The sequence below is a fragment of the Sus scrofa genome, chromosome 1 (assembly GCF_000003025.6).
Source record: "Sus scrofa isolate TJ Tabasco breed Duroc chromosome 1, Sscrofa11.1, whole genome shotgun sequence".
Lineage (NCBI taxonomy): Eukaryota > Metazoa > Chordata > Mammalia > Artiodactyla > Suidae > Sus > Sus scrofa.
In genome coordinates, this window is record NC_010443.5 from 217,218,727 (window position 1) to 217,240,860 (window position 22,134).

The 22,134-nt window shown below is 42.6% G+C and overlaps 1 protein-coding gene and 1 long non-coding RNA gene across 4 annotated transcripts in view; one reads left to right on the forward strand and one right to left on the reverse strand.

Annotated features, from left to right (window-relative positions):
- LOC106509181 lies at window positions 1–18,295 on the reverse strand. The gene is made up of 4 exons (XR_001306485.2): window positions 17,998–18,295; window positions 16,325–16,440; window positions 3,304–3,412; window positions 1–1,836 (listed from the first exon to the last, which is right to left on the reverse strand). It is a non-coding gene; the product is annotated as an uncharacterized LOC106509181 (long non-coding RNA).
- Window positions 17,835–22,134, forward strand: part of AK3 (adenylate kinase 3) — a 26,584-nt gene continuing 22,284 nt past the window's right edge. Inside the window, exon 1 of one of the 3 annotated variants that reach the window (XM_021064132.1) lies at window positions 17,835–17,856. Coding sequence is in view for 1 of the 3 variants with exons in the window: in XM_001924679.5 (XP_001924714.2) it covers window positions 18,853–19,003 (151 nt within the window). In the remaining 2 variants the exon portion in view is untranslated. Of the gene's footprint in view, window positions 17,857–18,410; window positions 18,434–18,636; window positions 19,004–22,134 lie in introns of those variants that run through there. The other 2 variants (XM_021064130.1, XM_001924679.5) reach the window with 2 other exon arrangements.

The following is a 22,134-nucleotide window of genomic DNA, read 5'->3' on the forward strand; positions in this document are numbered from 1 at the left end:
GGCCAGGGATCGAACCACAACCTCATGGTTCCTAGTCAGATTTGTTAACCACTGCACCACGCCCTGTCCTCTTTTTTAAAGAGACGAAGTAATGTTATTTTTCTGGTTCATGAGACTTACATTAATGTGTATCTCTTTTCTTTCCAACATATTCAGAAAGACAGAAATTCTTCCTTTGTTCCATCACAAGGAGAAAATTTGTTTCCTTTATTCTTTCGTCTTCTTTTTTTATTGCATCTTTATGAGATGATGGGTGTTAGCCAAACCTATTGTGGTTATTATTTCACAATATATTTAAATGAAACCTTCATGCTATACATCTTAAACTTGTACACTGATGTGTGTCAATTATTTCCCAATAAAATTGGAGGAAAAAAGAATTCTCCTTTAAATTTTCTAGAGTTCTATCCCTTCCTCTTGAATTTTACGCCACTAAGGCCTCAACAATTAGAAAGACCTTAGTAAGAAGGATTCATATTAATGTCCATCCACCTGCCTCCCTTATTCCCCCTAACATGTCCTTACATCTTACCAGTCCTTTTCCTGAAATGTGTGATGATAGCTCCTCATTGTTTATTGACTAAAATCTAAACTCTTTGACCCAATATCATTCATTTAAAAACTATTAATCTACTCTGTGCCAGGCATTGTGCTAGGCAGAAAGGATACAATGATACATTTAACAGACAAGAGTCCCAGCCCCTAGTGTTGTGATCTAGTGGGGGAGACAGACAATAAATTGTATGACAAAATAAATGTATAACTTGGGACAAGTACTCTGAAGGAAATAACTAGGGTGCCCAAGAATCACAGGGAGGGTCTACTGGTTGGTGGGTGATATATAGGCCTGGGGTGGGGGGAGGTTGCTGAAAGAGGAAGTGGGGAAATGAGCAAAGTGGCTCCTCCCACTGTCTGGGCAGCAGATAATGATGATTTGGATTATTGTGGTGGCAGTGGAGAGAGAGAAGTGGTCATATTAGAGATATATTTAAGAAGTAGAAATGATAACATTTGCTAATGGATTTGATATGAAGTGGAAGGGGAAGGGCTGATTCAGAGGTCATGTCCAGCTCCCTGGTTTAAACCGTTTGGTAGATAGTGGTACCAATTCCGAGATGGGGAATATGAGAGAACAGTTGATTTGGGGATTAAAATTAGGAGTTCCATGTTACACCTCTTCAATCATCTAAGAAGATGGAGGGAACAGCCCTGGGACCACAATATTAACAGCCACCAGGGAATAGGGTCCCGTGAACCCACCACTTAAACCCAGCTCTCCTAGAGAGAACCCAACCCTCTGGGCAGCCAGTGACTGATCCTCATCCCTGCTGGGGACCCAACCCAGAACAGCTTTGACATTGGCTGGGTAAGTTTATTTTCTATAGCCTCCAGGACAGGAAGAGTCTGATCAAAGCTCTTCCCTAGTAGAACCTGCTCCTAATCCTCTCCTGGCTTAAGGGATGAGGATTTCTCCCTTGGCATCCAGTGGGGCCACTCTCTCTAGACTGTCTGTGAGATAGAAGGGGAGCTCCTCCCTCCTATCCTTCCAAGGGCAGGATCCCTTCCAGGAGGAAGCATTGCCCACCACTATTCAATGTTTTTATTTTATTTTATTTTTTTAATTTTTTTCCACTGTACGTCATGGGGACCAAGCTACACATACATGTATACGTACATTTTCCTCCCATTGTTGTGTTGCGATGTAAGTACTAGACATAGTTCTCAATGCTACACAGCAGGATCTCATTGTAAATCCATTCCAAGAGCAATATATTCGATGTTGATCAGGAGAAAGTAGATCTTCCTCTCTCTGATCTGAAGGATGTGACCTCCCTGCTATGAGCAGAGAGAGGCAAGGTCAGCCCCTCCCTGGTCCACAGCCTGAGTCCTGGCATCGTGTCCTGTCCAGCACTGTCGGCCAGGGCCTGTCCCATGGGGATAGGGCTTCTGGCTAAATGATTTCCTGCCCTCCTCCAGACAGCCCTTCCTAGACTGCATGAGCCAGATCTGCCTCCTTTGCTATAACACATGTTCGGCTGGCTATTCTCACGTCAGCCACCTGGGTGAGTCCTTTGACTTCCTGGAGGGAGACAACACTGGTAGTGCTGCTCTTTTATCACTCAGGCTACCCAGAATGTGCAGAACACATTCTCTGAGGCCCAGTGCTCAGTCTGGCCAGAGACCATCACTGCTGCCTGCAGCTAGGGCCGACTTGGCTCTCCTGCTTCCAGGAGATAGCTCCCTTGGAAGCAGAGCAGCCCTTCCTCCTGGGCTGGGGGAGGAGACATGGGACAGAGAACATCTGCCACCAGATGCTCTCCAGCTTGGTGCTCTTCAACCTCTAGGCCACTGACCTCATCCAAAGTAGTTGTTGGCCCACCCCCCATCATGAGGACAACCAAACCCCTGTGGGGGATCTGGGAGGATGCCCTTGGCTGATGCCCAGGAGCCACCAGGAACTCCCATCTTCCTTGTGCCACGCCCCCCACCCCCACCCCACCTAATGACTTTTGAACTTGACAGTTCAAGGAATAAAAACAAAGGGAAAGCGAAACTGAATTTTCTCTCATTTCTTATAAGCACTTCCATCTCAGTTACACTAGGTCATTCAGAATTTGAAAGTTCTTTCCACCATGTCGAAATTTGTGTGATGCCTTTAAATTGTACCTTCCTAGCAAGACTGAGACAAGACCATGCTGAAAGGAGGGGTTTTGTTTCTCCTTCTTTGTGTCTATCTTTGCATCTACAGCTCCCCTCAGTTCCCAGAGCTAGAGCACTGGGAAGACCCTCCCCCGCCCCCTTCTCTCCTAAGGGCCTTGACAGAAAACTCCATGCTGGGAGGAAAAGAACTCAGCCTCTAGCTCTGGCCTCCCTGATAGTCTTCCCAGAGCCCCACGCCAGCCTTATCGGTTATTTACACGAGGATGCCCCTGGGGGCGAGAGAGTAGGCTGGAAGGGGGAGGAAGAGTGGTCTGTGGGGCGCCTGGCTTCTAGACTTGGAGGCTCACTTCCAACACCTCAGGAGAATAAAGTACTCAGCCCAGGAGGAAGACTTGGGCTTTCAGACTTTGTATTGTGAGGGAAATAATTTTAAAAGGTTAGTCACACAGGCATTTGACAGTCTAAAGGAAACATGGATGACTAACAGAATTACAGGATGGCTCCACCCTCTCACTGAAATGGCATATTCTTTTGAATGCTTTGGGTAATTTCACAACATTTAGTGCTTTCTGGGAGCAGCTTTGCTATCCAGAGGATGGAAAAAAGGGGTAATTAGAATATCCTTCCCATCTCCTGTATTACCTGCTCAGCTCTCTTCTGCGACCAGCCACTTTCCACATGTTTTTCTTGTCTAAGCCTTCATGTCTTCCGAAATCAATTTATCCATGCAAGTGGGACAATGATGGACAAACTGGGTAGAAAAAAAAAAATCAATTACGTGGCAGTTGAGTCTTGAATTCCTGTAAAACAGTTCCCCTCTTCCTCCTCCCTCTCACATAAAAGCATGTATGTTGACACATCGCCATCTGCTGGTATCTGGAATCACAGTAGCTGAATATTTGCTTTATATTTGTGTTGCCTTGTCCAGTGCTGCTCATTTCACTCATTCATTCCGAACACGTTCATTGTGTGCCCTCTTTGTGCCAGGCACCAGGCTAGATGCTAGAAGTACAAGAAAGAACGGCCACTGCTTTCTCTAGTGTGGTCAGAACCTGGGCACAAGTCAGAATCATCTCAGGAAGTTTGTAAAATGCAGACTCCTGGGCTCTGCCTGAGAAGATTCTTGAGTTAGCGGGTTTGAGGAAACTGTATATTAAACAAAATTTCCAGGTGATTCTGAAGTAGAGAGTCCACAAACCTTATTTTGAGGAAAACTAATGACAGAGAAATAGACAGTGGAATCCATTACTGCAATATATAGCCAACGCATGCCGCATACTATGGACAGGGTCTACTGGAGATACAGAGAAAGGATGTCTAATCAGACTATGGAATATATTGGGGAAGGCTTCTCAAAAGGTAAGACTCTAGACAAACAGGAGTTGATGAGGTGAAGAAGAAAAGCAGAGGGCACAGGCAGAAGGTGCAACACGTGCAAAGGCAAGAGGGTATGAAACTGTGCAGTCCCTTCAGGTAGTGCGTGAAGCTAGTTTGAAGTGGAGCAGAGTGTCATAAAATAAAAAGCCTGGAATACTAGCCTAACTTTATCCTAAAAGCTCTGGGAAATGCAGAAACTTTTTAAGCAGGAGAATGACTTGGTCAGATCTGCATTTTAGAAAAATCCCTCTGGGAACACTAAGGGTGCAGGACTAAAAGCAGGGGATTCTTTGGGAGAAAAGTGGCAGGGCTTTGAGTGGAGGCAATGGCAGAGAATGAAGAGGAGAGAGCAGATCAGGAGGCATAAAGAAGGTACTGACACACAGGGCAGGGAGCAAGTGAGAGTGGCCCAAAGGTTAAATCTAAGGGCTCTGGCTTGGGTAACCAGATGTTGTTTCCCAAGTCAAGGCCCATGAAGGAAGGGACAGGGTTTGGGAGGGGCAGGGAAGAATAGGAGAGACACCAAAAGAAATGAAGAAATGGACAGTGTTCCTTTCAATATAATTGTCACTGCCCTCCACTGCCCTCTGCTGTGTGATCTTAATTCTTCCTTAACCCACCATGCCATGCCTTGGTTGTTTCTTCTGTAAAACATCATATGGAAGTTCCTGGGCTGGGGTCGAATAGGAGCTGCAGCTGAGGCCTATGGCACAGTCACAGTAACGGGATCCAAGCTGCATCTATGACCTACAGTGCAGCTTGCAGCAATGCTGGATCCTTAACCCACTGAGCGAGGCCAGGGATAAAACCCGTATCCTCATGGAAACAACATCAGGTTTTTAACCCACTGAGTCACAATGGGAACTGTTGTGAGGATTAAATGAGTTAATACATGCAAGGGACTTAACAAAAGTGCCTAGCACATAATGACAATGGATGTTAACTATTATTTTTAAATTTGTACGTATTATTCATAATAAACCTTATTGCCAGATTACTAATTGTGGTGCTTGGACCATTGCTCCCGATGCTTTATTCTCTCCTTGTTTTAGAACTTTATGTCCATGTCCTCTGCTGAATGACTTTGCTCTAGTATGGTGAACACTCCCCTGTTTGGTATCCATGACTTGCTCTGGCCAGCACAGTATTAATGACACTGTGACACTACCAGAGGCTTTAAATGTGCTCTAGAGATTTGGCTTGCTCTTTTGTGCTTAGGCCATACACCAAACATGACCTTGTTAGGCCACTGGGCCTAGAATGATGAAGACCAGAGAGCAGCCTTAACCCAGAGGAGGGCCAGCCAACCCAGAGACTGGTGAACAAGAAAATAAATGTTTTTGGTTGTGTGTTGCTAAGATATGAGCGTTGTTGTTAAAGAGCATTATGATAACAATTGTGAACGAATACACTGATATGAGCAAACATTCTCTGACCAAATTTTTATATTGATTCAGAAACTCTCGCGTCTCTACCATAGGTTCCTTGCCAGCAGAGGCTGCCTAGGTATCCCAGATCACTGACAATATACCAGGCCTTTTTAGCTCTTTCAAGAATAGTCATTTTAGAGATTTCCTAACCTGTAGCCATTTAAGGGTTACTTTGGGTGTCTTCATGTTCACAAGAAGAGAGGCACTGAGCCGGAAAACTAGCAGGTGCCCAACCCACTTCTGCTTATACCCTTCCTTCCCCTTGACCAAGCTCAACTCATGGCCCTGACCACAAGATGACCCAACAAAGCTAAATTTAATTGTATGGGCTCAACTTGACTTCCAACCCTCCGAGAGCAGCACTGTTCACAAAGCCATTCTCTGTGTGGAATGGTTACTGGAATGGGTCTTCTTTCTCCTGTTGTCTGACATTAAATATTCACTTAAACTGGCTGCCTATCAGTTTTCCATCTGCAAAATAGAGATAAGTAGGACCAGCCCCTAATCATTATCTACTTGTAAGAACCAAATGAGAAAGCACTTTCAAAACTGTAAAATGGAATATAGGTAGTAAGTCCTATCACTCAGTGCTTCCTTACTGGGCGAGAGTGGTGGGGAGGGGTGGAACAGGAGGAATAATACAGGAATGGTGCCTCCGTCTGCACATCTCAGGAACTGCAACGTATTACTGCAGGGCAACCTTCATCAGAGTGGAGATTAGGAGGCTCAGGTTTCAGAGGTTTGCTCTATCTCAGGTTCCTGCCATGAGTTGCTTCGCACCTTTCCTCCTGGTTTCTTTTCTTTTCTTTTTTTTTTTAAGGCCACACCCGTGGCATATGGGGGTTCCCAGGAAAGGAGTCAAATCAGAGCTGCAGCTGCCAGTCACAGCCACAGCCACAGCAACGCAGGATCCGAGCTGTATCTGTGACCTACAGCACAGCTCACAGCAATGCTGGATCCTCAACCCACTGACAGAGGCCAGGGATTGAACCCTCATCCTCATGGATCCTAGTCGGGTTCATTAACCACTGAGCCACTAAGGGAACTCCCTCCTCCTGGTTTCTTTGCACCACCTTACTCTTCCATCCCTCAGCTGGCTCTAGTCTGGGCAAGGGATCTTCAGAGCAGCTTAGAAATCTCCACCTGACCTATGATAATTTCTCATCCCACTGCAGGGCTCCATTTATTACGGTGTGTCTTTCCTGGAGGAAACTCCTGAGATGTTTAGGGCGGACTAGATTCTAATGGAGTTAATCTCTTTTCTTTTTAGCTCATCCATTAGTGCTTGCTGAGAAATAACCTTCACCTGCTTATCCACCTATTCTGCCTTGTTCTCAGAACAAGTGAACTACAAGCCCAAGGCAAAATTGCAAAGACAGACAGAGTTTGTCTGGATGGTCCTTCCACTCACCTTTCCATCTAGGGGTTTTCTTTACAAGCACCAAGAACCAGGGACAAGGTTGTTCTAGAAGGCCTTCCCACCATATCCTAACCCCAACCCCGCTGTGCCCTGAGGCATCACACTTTTGCTGTGAAGACTACCTTGAGTAACTTTTAGAAAGTTATTTTAAAATAAATGTTTTATAATAAATATATTTTAGATGATAGTATCTTAACAGGCTATCTTAAAAGACGTTTGCAGAAGTCTTTCTCTCAGCCAAAAAATAGGAGTAGTGGGGAATAAAGAGAATTTCAATTTCAAATTACAAGCTTTGGCTAAAGATACTATTTGAAGACAAGCCTTTGTTTACATAATGATAAAGTGTGCCTACCTCACTATGAGCCAAAGTAAGAACCTCACTTCCTGCTCTGGGACAGGCCTAATCTCCATTTTACTGTTGATTGAGGCTCAAAAAAGTCAAGTACTTGCCCACATTCACAGAGCTAACTAGTGATTGAGGCAAGACTAGGACCCAACTCTCCTAATTTGTACCTTATTCTTTGAAACCTCATTCTGTTGTAGAGTATTTGTTCAGACAGATATCGCAAATATTGACCGAAGAGACAGTAATATTTATAAGAACTGCCTGCAGATTTAAATTTTCCTTTGCGTTATTATGATTATTAGGCTTTATTTTTTTTTCACAGCACTTACTACTATCCTCTTTCCTTTCCACAATACTAGCAGGAAAACTCCATGAATATATGGTCTTTGTTGCATTCACTGCTATATTCCTAGAAATCAGTAAATGCTAATTGAATCAAAAATGAATCATTCAACATGAATAATGAAAGCATGATGTTACCAATTATATTCCAATAAAGCTAAAAATGAGCTAAAGAAAATCCATTGTCCTTTTTTTTCTTTAAGATGATGTTATATTAAATGAAATTTGTTTTATTTTTAAGGTGATTTTGGGGGTAAAAATTATATCTGCTTATTTTTTTCAAATGAAACAGAAAAGTAAAAAAAAAAAATTAATGTCACACCCATTAGGATCACATGCAAATGAAGAAAAGAGGCCCGTGAGAACACAGTGAGAAGGTGGCTGTCTAAGACCCAGGAAGAGAGTTTTCACCAGATACCAATCCTGATGACATCTTGATCTTGGACCTCCAGCCTTCAGAGTTGTAGGAAAATAAATATTTAAGCTACTCGGTCTATGGTATTTTTGTTATGGCACCTGGGCAGACTAATACTGGAAATATGTTTGCATTTCTCTTGAGTAAATACATAGAAGAGGGATTGCTTGGTTTTATGGTAGGTGTCTATTTAACTTTACCTGTTATTTTCTCTCATTCTAGCTGAGCTGGTGGTATATACTGGTATCTCACGATGGTTTTGTTTGGGGTTTTTTGGCTGCCCTGTGGCATATAGAGTTCCCAGGCTGGGGCTCAGATCTGAGCCGCAGTTGTGACCCATGCCACAGCTGGGGCAATGCAGGATCCTTAACCCACTGTGCTGGGCCAGGGATCAAACCTGTGTCCTAATGCTTCAGAGACCCTGCGTCCCATTGCACTTCAGCAGGAACTCCTCCTTTTACATTTTCCTCATGACCAATGATATTAAGCACATTTTCACACACCTTTTTGTTAATCATATTGCTTTTTTTTTTTTTTTTTTCCTTAAGGACTACACCTGCAGCATATGGAAGTTCCCAGGCTAGGGGTCAAATTGGAGCTGCAGCTTCCCACCTACACCACAGGCACAGCAATGGAGGATCTGAGTCACATCCGTGACCTATACTGCAGCTTGCACCAATGCCGGATCCTTAACTTACTGAGGAAGACCAGGGATCAAACCCGAATCACAGACAATATGCTGGTTTCTTAACCTGCTGGGCCATAATGGGAAATCCTTAAACATATATCTGTTTTGTTTTTTGTTTTTTGTTTTGTTTTGTTTTGTTTTGGTCTTTTGTCTTTTGTCTTTTCAGGGCAGCACTTGCAGCATATAGAGTTTCCCAGGCTAGGGGTCAAATCAGAGCTACAGCTGCCGGCCTACGCCAGAGCCACAGCAATGCAGGATCCAAGCTTCGTTTGCAACCTACACCACAGCTCACGGCAACGCCAGATCCTTAACCCACTGTGTGAGGCCAGGGATCGAACCCTCAACCTCATGGTTCCTAGTCGGATTCATTTCCACTGCGCCATGATGGGAACTCCTAAACATGTATCTTTTTAAATGAAGAGTATTTGTTCAAATTTTTTGCCATTTTAAAATATCGGACTGTGTGTTTTATTATTGTCGAGTTGTAAGAGGATATATATATATATCTTTATATATCCTAGAGAAAAGTCTTTTATTAGATACATATTTTCCAAAGATTTAGTCCCAGTCTGTGTTTTGCCTTTACAGTCTCTAAACATATTCTTTCAAGGGGCATAAATTCTTAATTTTGATAAAGTTTAATTTATAATTTTTTTATGGTTGATGCTCTTTGTGCCCTAGTAAACTTTGCCTAAACAAAAGTCGCAAAGATTTTCTCCTAGGTTTCTTGTAGAAGTTTTATAATTTTAAACTTTTACATGGAGGTCATCCACTTTGAGTTAATTATGGCCTGTAGTGTGAGGTAAGAATTGAGTTCATGTTTTTACACTTGGGTATCCTATTTTTCCAGCAACATTATTTAAAATATTCTATTTTTTTAATCCTTTGTCAAAGAATTGACCCTTTATATGTGATTTTATTTCTGGACTCTATGCTGCTGCATTGATCCATATATCTATTTTTACATCGACATCATGCTATCTTAAATACTATGGCCTTATAGTAAGGCTTGAAATCAGATAAAGTTCTCATTTTTGTTTTTCCTCTAAATTGTTTCAGCTGATCTAGGTTCCTTTTATTTCTTCAAATATTAGAATCAGCTTTGTCAATTTCTATTTTTTTTAAAAAAACCTGCTGAGATTATGATTGAGATGATGTTATAGCTACAGACATCTTGGAAGAGAAATGAGACTGTAATAAATCTGAGTACTCTGTTACATAAACATGGTATGCCTCTCCATTTATTTAGGTCTTCTATAATTTTCTCAGAAATGCTATGCAGTTTTTCAATATTCACTTCTTGGATTTGATTAGTTAGATTTACCCCCAAATATTTTTGATTTTATTAAATGGCATTTTAAAAACATTTTATTTGCAATTGTCTCTTGCTGGTGGGTAGAAACATCACTGATGCTTTGTGTTTGATTTTCAATCCAGAACTCATTAGCTTTTTGGAGATTCATTAGGATTTTCTACATACATGCTTATTTGTGAATAAGACATTTTTGGTTCTTCCTTTCCAACCTTCCTTGCTTGCACTGGCTAGACCCTCCAGAACAATGTTAAAGAGACATGACAAGAGCAGGTATCTATCTTGTTCTCCACATTGGGAAGAATACATTCACCTTTAACTGTGATGTTGACTTTTTTTTTAGATGCCCTTCATCGGAATGAAATGGTTCCCACCGAATCAAGTTTTCTGAGGTTTTTTTGTTTGGTTGGTTGGTTGGTTTTTTTTGCTGTTTCGGGCCACACCTGCAGCATATGGAGGTTCCCAGGCTAGGGGTGGAATCGGAGCTACAGCAGCCGGCCTCAGCCACAGCCACAGCAACGCAGGATCCGAGCTGTGTCTGTGATCTACATCACAGCTCATAGCAACGTCGGATCCTTAACCCACCGAGCAAGGCCAGGGATCGAACCTGCAACCTCATGGTTTCTAGTCAGAATCATTTCCACTGCACCACAACAGGAACTCCAAGTTTTCTGAGTTTTTAATCATAAACGGGAGTTGAATTTTGTAAAGTGAGTTATCTGTATCTATTGAGGTAAAACATATGGTTTTTCTTTTTTATCTGTTAGTATGGTGAATTATATTTTTTTAAATGGCTTTATTGAGATATATTTCACACAACATATGATTCACTCATTTAAAGTATGCAATTCAGTGGGTTTTAGTATATTGACAAATGTGGGCAACCATCACCACAGTCCATTTTAGACTACTTTCACACCTCAGAAAGAAACTCTGTATGCTTTAGTTATCACCATCCTATTCTCCTTGTCCCCCATATTTTCCACCCCAAACAACTATTTGTCCACTTTCTATCTGAAGTTCCCATCGTAGCTCAGTAGTTAGTGAACCCGACTAGTATCCAGGAGGACACAGGTTCGATGCCTGGCCTTGCTCAGTGGGTTAAGAATCCGGTGTTGCTGTGAGCTGTGGTATAAGTCACAAATACAGTTCAGATCCTGCATTGCTGTGGCTGTGGGGTAGGACGGCAGCTGTAGTTCTGATTCGACCCCTAGCCTGGGAACCTCCATATGCCATGGGTGTGGCCCTAAAAAGACAAAAGACGAAAAAAAAATCTACTTTCTATCTCTATAGATTTCCCCTTTCTGGACTTGCATATGAAATGAAATCATATAATATGTGGCTCCTTCCACTTAACACGAAACGAAATCATATAATATGTGGCTCCTTCCACTTAACAAGATTCATCCATGTTGGAGTTCCCATCGTGGCTCAGTGGTTAATGAATCCGACTAGGAACCGTGAGGTTGCAGGTTCGATCCCTGTCCTTGATCGGTGGATTGGGGGTCCGGCGTTGCCATGAGCTGTGGTGCAGGTTGCAGACACGGCTCGGATCCTGAGTTGCTGTGGCTCTGGCGTAGGCCAGCGGCTGCAGCTCCAATTCGACCCCTCATCTGGGAACCTCCATATGCTGCGGGAGCAGCCCAAGAAATGGCAAAAAAAAAAAAAAAAAAGATTCATCCATGTTATGGCATATTTCAGTATTCATTGCATCAATATATCACATTTCATTTGTCCATTCACCTAGTGAAGGACATTTGAGTTGTTTCCACATTTTGGTTATTATGAGCAATGCTCCTATGAATATTCATGTACAAGCTTTTGTGTGGACATAAGTTTTCCATTTCCTTAAGTATGTACCTAGGAGTGGAAGTGGGTCATATGATAACTCTTGTTTAATTGTTTGAGAAACTGTTAGGCTGTTTTCCTGATAAAGTGACTAAACCATTTTACATGTCCACAGCAGTGCATGAAAATTCTGATTTCTCCATATCTTCACCAACACTTGTTAACTGACATTTTAATTTTAACCCCCTGCTTTCCAATTCTTCAATTTCCTTTTCTCCTTCCCTCACTTCTCTACTTCCTTTCCTCCCTTGGATAAATCTGCAGAACTTATAACATTATTGACACTCTAAAGTAGTTCCACCAAGGAACCCATTCTTTGTGCTTTTAGCCCCTAAACTCTTTCACTTAAAACCACTAACCTCTACACCTGCATTTCTACTATATGTACCTTTGAATTTATAATTCTAGTGGCCAGGTCTCCATCTGAATGCATGGCATTTCATCAGTATTTCTAAGGACCTCAGGATTTGAGAGGAACCTTGAAAATTTCCTAGTCTAATTCATTTTGTTTAGTGAAGAAAGGAGGAGGAGGGAAGACTGGATGAAAAGGTGGGGAGGAAGAAGAGGAGGAATGCAGAGCAAGGGGAAGAGAAGTAGCACCAAGCATACGCCTGGCATTTTACATACATAATCCTATTTAAACCTCACAACAACCCCATAGGTATCACTCTCCCCCTATTTCATAATCAAGGCAACTGATGCTAAGACAGGTTAATTATTTTGCTCAAAGCCCCTCAGCTTGTAAGAATAAAATTTAGCTGTGTGGAACTCCAAATCCTATGACCCAGAAAACTCTTGAATTTCAAGAGAGAGGATTACCCTCAGGAGTGTATGATTACCCTATCCCTGGTCCTGAGACAGACATGCCCTGGATGGACCACAGCTTCAGAATTGAAGAGACATTATTAAGGGAATAACATAGTGTCTCATTTCTGGAGGGAAGTGAAGTTAGAGTGCTGATGGCAGCAATTTTGTCTCAAAGGGCAAGCAATACCTCAGGCTAGAAAAAAATGGTGAGGAAGTATGTCCAGTGGCCAAGGTTATGGTATTTGTTGCCCAGCAGGAATGCCAACGTTAGATATGTGAGATGGTATGGAAAATTCCAGGATAAAACTTCAGAACATGTGTACCTCAGTAGCAAAGGAGGCGACTCAGATTTCTGCAAGCTATTCAAAGAGCAGTAGCAATTTATAAAAATAGACAAAACCAGGTCATTACACAACCAGGTTCACTTGTTTCACTTTGCCTTTGACTTTTAAGGTTTTCTCGTGGAAACATTTTTTTAAAAATGTCTTGTTATGTACTTACAGTCACATGTATAGTGTGACTATAGTCAAAAAAAGTCTGACTTCCATTCCTGTCCTTCTGCCCTATTCCTTCCTTCTGCTAGAGGTAATCAGTTTTTTTGTTTTTATTTTGTACTTCTATTTTTCTACAATATAAGATATATTCATATCCTCTTCCCCCTCTTGGTTAAATTGTACTATATTGCCGTCAACTTTACCTCCTTGCTTTTTTTCACTGCAGATCGTGCCATAGCACTCTATAGAGATGTTTCTCATTTGTTTTCACAGCTGTATAGTATTCTACTACTAGCTGATCCTCTTTCATTCAACCATTCTGTGATGGATGGACATTGGAATTGTTTCCTGCCTTTTGCTACTACAAATAATGTTCCAGTTGCCACTGTATCTTTAAGATAGATTCCTAGAGTGGAATTTCTGGATTGACAAATGCATGTGTATGAAATTTTGCTAGATATTGCCAAATTTGTATCCTCATGGATTGTACCCTTTTTGCATTCCCACTAGCAAAATTCAAATGCCTGTTTCTTCATTACTGTCAGTACATTATATTGTCAAACTTTGATTTTTCGCCAGTTTGACAGTTGAGAAATGTATTTCATTGTAGTTTAATTTTCATTTCTTTTATTATAAGCATGATTGAACATCCTTTCATATATTTAAGAGTTCTTTTTCATTTCTTTCTGTGTATGTGTATGTGTACACACTGTATGTTTATATCTCTTGCCTATTTTCCATAGGGTGGTTTTCCTTTTCTTCTCCAACTTTGGAAATCCTTTCTATGTTAGGGATATTTACAATTGTGTGCAGGAGCTGACAAGTATCATAGGCTTACAGGTGCTGATTGTTAAATTTTCAGGAATTCTGTTAGCCATTTGATGTCATGCTGGTACAGCTGATAGTATCTTGGCAACTTAAAAATCTGCTACAGTGGAAATATTTACACAACAGGCAAATGCTATGAGTCAGGGCTACTTCCCACCCTCTCCTTCAGAACACACCACTGGACACCATTCCTTTGTCCATAATATCAGTTGGAAATATTTTTCCTGGTTTGCGATTTGTCTTTTTATTTTGCTAATGATGTGTTTTGCTATACAAAAATTTTGTTATTGCTGTTGTTTTAGATAGTCCAAATTTCAGTCCTTCCTTTTATTGCCTCTGGATACTGTTAGAAAAACTTCCCTCATTCCTTGATTATAAAGAAATTCACTCATACTTTCTACTAGTATTACATAGTCTTATTTATCAAAAAAAATGTAAATCCTGATCTCTTTGGAATTAATCTTATGTGGAGAAACAGATATATTTGTAATCTTTCTCCACTGGCGATCTAATCATTTATCCCACACTATTTATGAAGGTCTTTTTTCTCCATGATGTGAGATGTCACCTTTTTTTTTTTTTTTTCTTTTCATTTTTGGCCACCCTGCAGCATATGGAATTCCCAGGCCAGGGATCAGATCTGAGCCTCAGTCTTGACCCAAGCCACAGCTGTGGAAACACCGGATCCTTAACCCATTGTGCCAAGCCAGGGACTGAACCTTCTTCCCAGTACTCCCAAGACACTGCCAATCCTATTGTGCCACACTGGAAACTACAGATGCCACCTTTATCACTTCCAGATGCAGTTAGATTGATTTTGGGATTTTCTGTTCTGTTTTATTGACTTATGTATTCATGTCCTAATACCACCCTCTTGTTATACAGGTCTCATAATATTTTAAGAACTTTAGTAGGATTAGACTCTCTTCATTTTCTTCTTTTTCAGGGCTTTTCCATATATTTTTGCTTATTTATCCTTTCAAATAAACATATAATAAAATTGTCTCAGCTCTAAGGCTTCCCCTTCTGTTGCTTTTGCAGTGTTAAAAAATATTGTCTTGTTTGTATTTTCTGACTTCTGCCTCCTCTGTTCTGTTTCCCCAGTTTCGTCTAGATCTTCTCTTTCTTTTTCCCCTGATATCCTTTTTCTGGAGAGTTTGAATTCTGCTCTCAGAAGTTCCCTCTCAGAGTAAGTATTCAGTATTTCATCTAACATTTTTTGAAATTACTAATTCAGTTGCTGAATCACTATGGTATTTGTGGCAAAACTATCTTATTTTTTCATCTATATACTGTAAATGAAAAATGACTTTTTTTTTTTTTGAGGGCCACACTTGCGGCATATGGAAGTTCCCAGACTAGAGGTCGAATCAGAACTACAGCTGCCAGCCTACGCCACAGCCACAGCAACTCAGGATCTGAGCCACGTCTGCAAACTACACCACAGCTCATGGCAACACTAGATCCTTAACCCACTGAGTGAGGCCTGGGATCAGACCCACATCCTCATAGATCCTAGTTAGGTTGGTTAACTGCTGAGCCACGAAGGGAACTCCCAAAAAATGATTAAAAAAAATAGAAATAGTTGTAATCAGTTCTCAGTCCTATCAGCAGAACTTGATTCATTTAATCACTCCCACTTTCTTGAAACATCAACTTGCAAAATACCACATTCACCTGTTCTTTTCCTAACTTGCCTCTCCTCTTTGGGCTCTTTCAGTGTTTCCTCCTCATTGTCTTAATGCTGGTGAACCCCTGAACTCAGATTTCAGACCTCTTCTCGTCTCATCTAAACTCACTCCCGAAGTGACTTTGTACTATCTCATTAATTTAAATTTATCAACAACTCCCAAATTTTATATCTTCAGCCAGGATCTCTACTATGTACTCAAAATTTGTACATCTGGAGTTCCCACTGTGGTTCAGCAATAACCAACCTGACTACTATCCATTAGGACTCGGGTTCAATCCCATGCCTCAGTTAATGGGTTAAGGGTCTGGCATTTCCATGAGCTGTGGCATGGGTTACAGATGCCACCACTTGGATCCAGCATTGCTGTGGTTGTGGTGTAAACCGGCAGCTGCAACTCCAATTTGACCCCTAGCCTGGGAACTTCTATATGCCGCAAGTGTGGCCCTAAAAAGAAAAAAAAAAAAAAAATTGTACATTTAACTGCTTCCTTATCAGCTCCTCTGGATGTCCCAAAGGCATCTTCAATTTAACTTACCCAAAACAATGCTAATGTTCTCCCCAAACCTGTTTCTCCTATAGTCTTTCCAATCTCAGTTAATGACAGTTCTGTTTTTCTAGTGCAGCTCAGGGAGAAATTCTTTCTCCACTCTCTAATCCACCTACCCCTGGATTCGCTCCCATGGCTACAACTGACAGCTCAGCTGGAATGGCTGGACCAAATGGGACCGCTGGGCCTCTCTCCCCATGGTCTTCTCTCAGACTTCTTCAGATCCGGGCCTCTGCAGGAGTGTTAGAGGGCAAGCCCCAACATATGAGCACTTCATAAATCTCTTTTTGATTCACCCTTCCCAATGTATTAATGTTTAGTTTGAGCTCAGTGTGTTTACCACTAGGGCAAGTTGAAGGGGGAAGAACCAGCCCAAACGAATGTGTGTGCACAGCCAAATGACTGCGCTAAGCTCAGTTGCCAAGAGATTTCTCAGTCTGGCAGTTACTTATTCATTTCTCGGTCATAATCAACAAACTTTAGCAAAGCTGCAGCTCTGTGGGGCCTGGTGATATGACCACAACACTCAGCTTTTCCTCCCCTATGACAGAATGATTTCTCAGTTGTTTGTTTTCTTTCTAAGCTAAATATCTCCCAGGATTTTCTTTCAGATCTCTTTGCAGCCAAACCCTCAAATGTTCCTGGCTTTGGAAATTAGGACTCTCTACACACCTTCAGGTTCTCCGGTGTTTCGTAACTTCTACTTGTCCAGACTTTTTCATTCTTTTGTTAGTTCTGTTCCTTAAGTTTTCTGGTACTTTCATTTATGTTCTTTTTCTTTGCTTAATCCCTTCCTGTTTTCCATGGGTTATTATTTTTTTTAATCTTTTTTTTCTAATTACATGAGTTGAATGTTAATTCATCTTCATTCTCTCCTAGTAATAAAATATGTACGAGCTACTAAATATCTTTCCAACTACAGCACTGTCTACCTATTAAATCCCCCCACCCATTCACCAAGCTCAGGTTCACTGGGGAGCACACTTTCCCTTACCACCTCTCTCTGAAATAATTTCTATCTTTTAAATTGAAAAGCAGTTTGGGGCCACACGTTTGGTAACTTCTGAGGAAGGTGGCACTTGTTTATTTTTCACAGAGCCTTCTCTCTGCCTTAGTATAATGTCCTGACACAGAGAAATGATAGCAATGATGGGTAACTTTAACGTAATATTGAACACTACCCTGCAGCTGGCATTGTACTTTACACAGTTTTAACAACTTCCATGCCCATTTTACAGAGGAAATAGGTTCAATTTTTTTGCCTTGTGTTTCTCTTCCTGGAACACACCAAATATTCCATCTCTAGGGTTTTTTCCCCTTGCCTTTGTCTCTTTCCCTCCACCTTCCCATTTAGTGCTGAGAGCAAATGCCATTTCTTCAAAGCTTTACTGACCATCTCCACACATTGTTTTGTTTTGTTCGGAGTATGAGCTCAAATTATCCTTCAAATATTTCTGTTTCCTTGTTACGATCTGCCTCAACCACTAAACTTTCAATTCTAAGGAGCAGACATTTTACTGAAAAAATATTTATGTAATCAGTGTATTGCCACAGGCAAAAAATGGAGCCTGTGGAAGAGCCAATACTTTCAAGCTCAGCTGAGTGCAAGCAACAACTACTTTTGAATCCCAAAGTGTGGTCCTAGGAGGTAAGAGACACCCCTCAATAGACCTATGACATGGAGCACCTCACTCAATTTCAACTTAGATTCCTCTCGTGGGAAATGAAGAGGAAGGCCCTATCGGCTCATTGTCACCCACTGTGATTCTACCCACTATGATAAACGTACCTTAAAAATTAGCTCGAGAAAGCCAGGGAGAAGAGTCGCAGGGCAACTGAGGAAGAGAAGGGAAGGGAGAAATCTGCAGGCTGGGGGCGGGGAGAAGGGGAGCGTTTGATGACTCTGAGAACCCAGGGGCAGTGGTGGCGAGGGGGCCGCAAGTAGGGGTCGCGCGGGGGAGGGGGCTGGAGTTGGGAAGGGCACCTGACGGGCGGCACGGTAGACCCTCTCTCTGGGACTCGGCAGCACTGGGCACGGCGTGAAAGGTGCGTCAAGGGTGTCAGGCGGGGGGCAGGTAAGGATGATATCCAGTAACCAAGGGGCGCAGAGCGGGGCCCAGGGTTCAGAAGGGGACGCGGGAGGAGTGGCCAAGTGTGCGAGGAACCGGACGAGGTCTCCCCGGCTGGGACTGGGCAGGACAGGGCAAGGCACTGACAGGTGCGAGGTGAGGACCTGAGGGAAGTAGGGGGTATTCAGGGGCCGGGGGGGGGGGTGCCTGGAGGCGCAAAAGAGGTGCAGAGGGAAGCCGGCGAGTGGGGAGGAGGCGCTAAGGGACGTGGGTCGCGCGGGTCGGCGAAGGAGCCCACAGAGGTCTCACAGGAAGCGCGGAGGGGGCGAGGCTTGCGCTCGACTTGCGCGGGCGGGGCTGGGCCGGGCGAGGGGGAGGGGGTGCCCCGAGTCGCTGGGGGCAGGCGGGCGGGGCTGCTCGGTTGCCTATCGCCTCACTTCCGGGCTCGCCTGAGAGCTGAGGCCGACGCCAGCTCGCAGCGCTGCCAGCTGCTCAGCCGCGGACCACCGAGCGGGTGAGAGCGTAGCCAGGCCGAATCCCCATCGTTCGCGCAGCCCAGGCCTCTCTCTGCGGCCATGGGGGCGTCTGCGCGGTTACTGCGCGCAGCGATCATGGGGGCGCCCGGCTCCGGCAAGGGCACTGTGTCCTCGCGCATCACCAAACACTTCGAGCTGAAGCACCTCTCCAGTGGGGACCTGCTCCGAGACAATATGCTTCGGGGCACAGGTGGGAGCCGGGGCGGGAAGGGCAGCGGTTCACGGTCGCCTGGGTGGGATTTGTGGGTGGAGGGACAGGGGCGGAGAAGTGGGTCCCGGGAATGTGGGTCTGGGGTATGGGGGTCTGGGGTATGGGCGCAGCATCTTCCAATTGCCGCCCAGTAGGGAGACCTCCCGCTTCTGAGCGACTGCTCCCCGAACCTTTGGTCTCTACGGACAGCTTCAGGCGGGTTATTGAGGGGCGGAACTAGAAAGGTAGGACGCGTTTGAAGTTCAAAGATTAAAAGAAACCACGTGGCTTTCAGGGGTATGTGCAGCCACAGTCGCGGCTGCTCCTAAGGGTCTCTCCAGATGTGTGTGGTTTCTTCCTCTCGTGCACTCGGGCTTGGAGAACTGACTGTTAGCGCTTTCTTTTATTACTTTTTTTTGTTTGTTAAACGCTATGGGATTTTCTGATTCTGACTTTCCCCGAACAATCTGAAGGCCCAGTATTATTTACCCTAGCCGATGTACAAAATTGGCTTAGATCATTGATAGCCCCAGAGATTTCTTAGACATGAAAGCTGTTCCTTAGAATAGAAAGCTATTCCTGTGCGTGGTTATCTGAAAGATTCTTTTGTTTCTTATGCCAAATAAATTATTATAACTCAGCACAAAATCTAGTCAACAAACTGTACACTTTCCAATGGGTGGATTTTATCTGATGTAAGTTATATATTTAAAAAACTGCTTTCAAAAAGTCAGCAGCAGGGTGTTTTATTTTTATCTCAAAAGTGTTGACCTTTATTTTTCAAAACAAAGTCATTTTGAAGCTCCTTTTAAAAATTAGACACTGCTGTACAGCAGAAATTGACAGAACATTGTAAATCAACTATAAAAAATAAAAAGCTTATAATTCACTGCGGTTCATTAAAATGAAAATAAAATTTATTTTGCATCAAAATGAAAAAAAAAATTAGGAGTTCCCATCGTGGCGCAGTGGTTAACGAATCCGACTAGGAACCATGAGGTTGCGGGTTCGATCCCTGCCCTTGCTCAGTGGGTTAACGATCCGGCGTTGCCGTTGCCGTGAGCTGTGGTGTAGGTTGCAGATGCGGCTCGGATCCTGCGTTGCTGTGCCTCTGGCGTAGGCCGGTGGCTACAGCTCCGATTCAACCCCTAGCCTGGGAACCTCCATATGCCGCGGGAGCGGCCCAAGAAATAGCAACAACAACAACAACAACAACAACAAAAGACAAAAAAAGACAAAAGACAAAAAAAAAAAAAAAAAAAGAAAAAAAATTAGAGCTAATCTCTTGCACAAGGTAAAAAAGGATTGGAACTAGGATTGAAGTACGTAAAAGTAAAGCCCTCCCTAATTGTTTGCCTCAGTCCCACTCTTCAAGGAGGGAACAGCCTTGTGTTTCCTTTTAGAAATCTTTACCTATATGTATATCCCTTATTTTATGCAATATGTAATCCTATTAAATATGTATTCTGCACCAGTGTGTTTTCACTTTAGTATGTTTTCCCACATTAAAACAGAAAAATCAGTTTCAGTATTTAATGTTTGTATGGGTATCTATTTGCTGGATCCACTACGAAGTATTGGTTAAATACTTCGGGGATCGGTTAGATCCCCTGTTAATGGACTGTATAGGTTATTTCTCTCTCTCTCTCTCTCTTTTTTTTTTTTTGTCTTTTTGTCTTTTTAGGGCCACCCCTGAAGCATATGGAGATTCCCAGGCTAGGGGTTGAATCTGAGCTGTAGCCTCCAGCCTACACCACAGCCACAGCAACTTGGGATCCAAGCTGCCTGTGTGACCTACACCACAGCTCAGGGCAACGCTGGATCCTTAACCTGAGCGAGGCCCGGAATCAAATCTGCATTCTTATGGATGCTAGTCGGGTTCGCTAACCGCTGAGCCACGATGAGAACTCCTATAGGTTATTTCTAAGTGAGCTTTTTTGTTTGCTTGTTTCAGAATACTGACGTTGAAATAAAAAGAAGAATCACCTCACGGTTTTTAGTTTATCTCATGGAATTCTTTGGCTTATCACCTCTTCTGGTGAATTACTACTTTTATTTTTCTCTTCAACATTGATCATTAAAAAAATCATCAAGTATTTATGATTAATTAAACTGTTTGGCTCACTTGCTAAGTGTTCTTGATGCCACATATTGAAGTTGTTGGGTAGCAGTAGTCTCCAGTACTACACCCAGCTAGGGTAAGTTTATCCAATGTGGAAAGGAGTAAAGAATCTTTAAGTGATTCTCTGAAACATAACTCAGCAGTGAGGCGTAACTGTGGTTAGAGAAACCTTCAGTGCAGAGTTGAATTTACATTAAATTGTGAAAACATAAAACATTAAAAAGGAGTTCCCGTCGTGGCACAGTGGTTAACGAATCCGACTAGGAACCATGAGGTTGCGGGTTCGGTCCCTGCCCTTGCTCAGTGGGTTAAGGATCCGACGTTGCCCTGAGCTGTGGTGTAGGTGGCAGACGCGGCTCGGATCCCGCGTTGCTGTGGCTCTGGCGTAGGAGGTTCCCTAGCCTGGGAACCTCCATATGCCGCGGGAGCGGCCCAAGAAATAGCAAAAAGACAAAAAATAAATAAAATAAATTTAAAGCAAATTAAACTTTTTTTAAAAAAATTAAGAAACAAGTTTCTTTGTGACCTTAACATCCCGTGCCATGCTGGCTATCATCTCCCAGTCCTTACAACATGAAAAGTGAGGCTAGAGGGAAAGAGGAGAGTATCACTAGGAAAGATGTTCAGCTTGCTTCAAGTGCCTGCTCTTTCTGGAGTCTCTGTAGGTAGTTCTTTAACACAGAAAACAGAAAATGGAGTTTAGGGAGGGATAACGAAATTGTTATTACAGATACTCTGTATCTCAAGACTAAGAATATATTCTTAATAAATATTAGTGTGTGGATTAGATATTTCCCATAGGATCAGAGCCAAAGGAGAGGTGTAATCTTTTATTTAAAAAATACTGCTTGGTGTTTTTTCATATTAAGAGTGAAGTATATTTATTATAAAGTAAGAAAAACATGTCCTGAGAATATAAAAAAATGACATCTATAATTCTACTCACAATTATAATTAACTCTTTGATATTTTTTCTTATATTGTTTATTTCTTTCACTTTTTCTGTTGC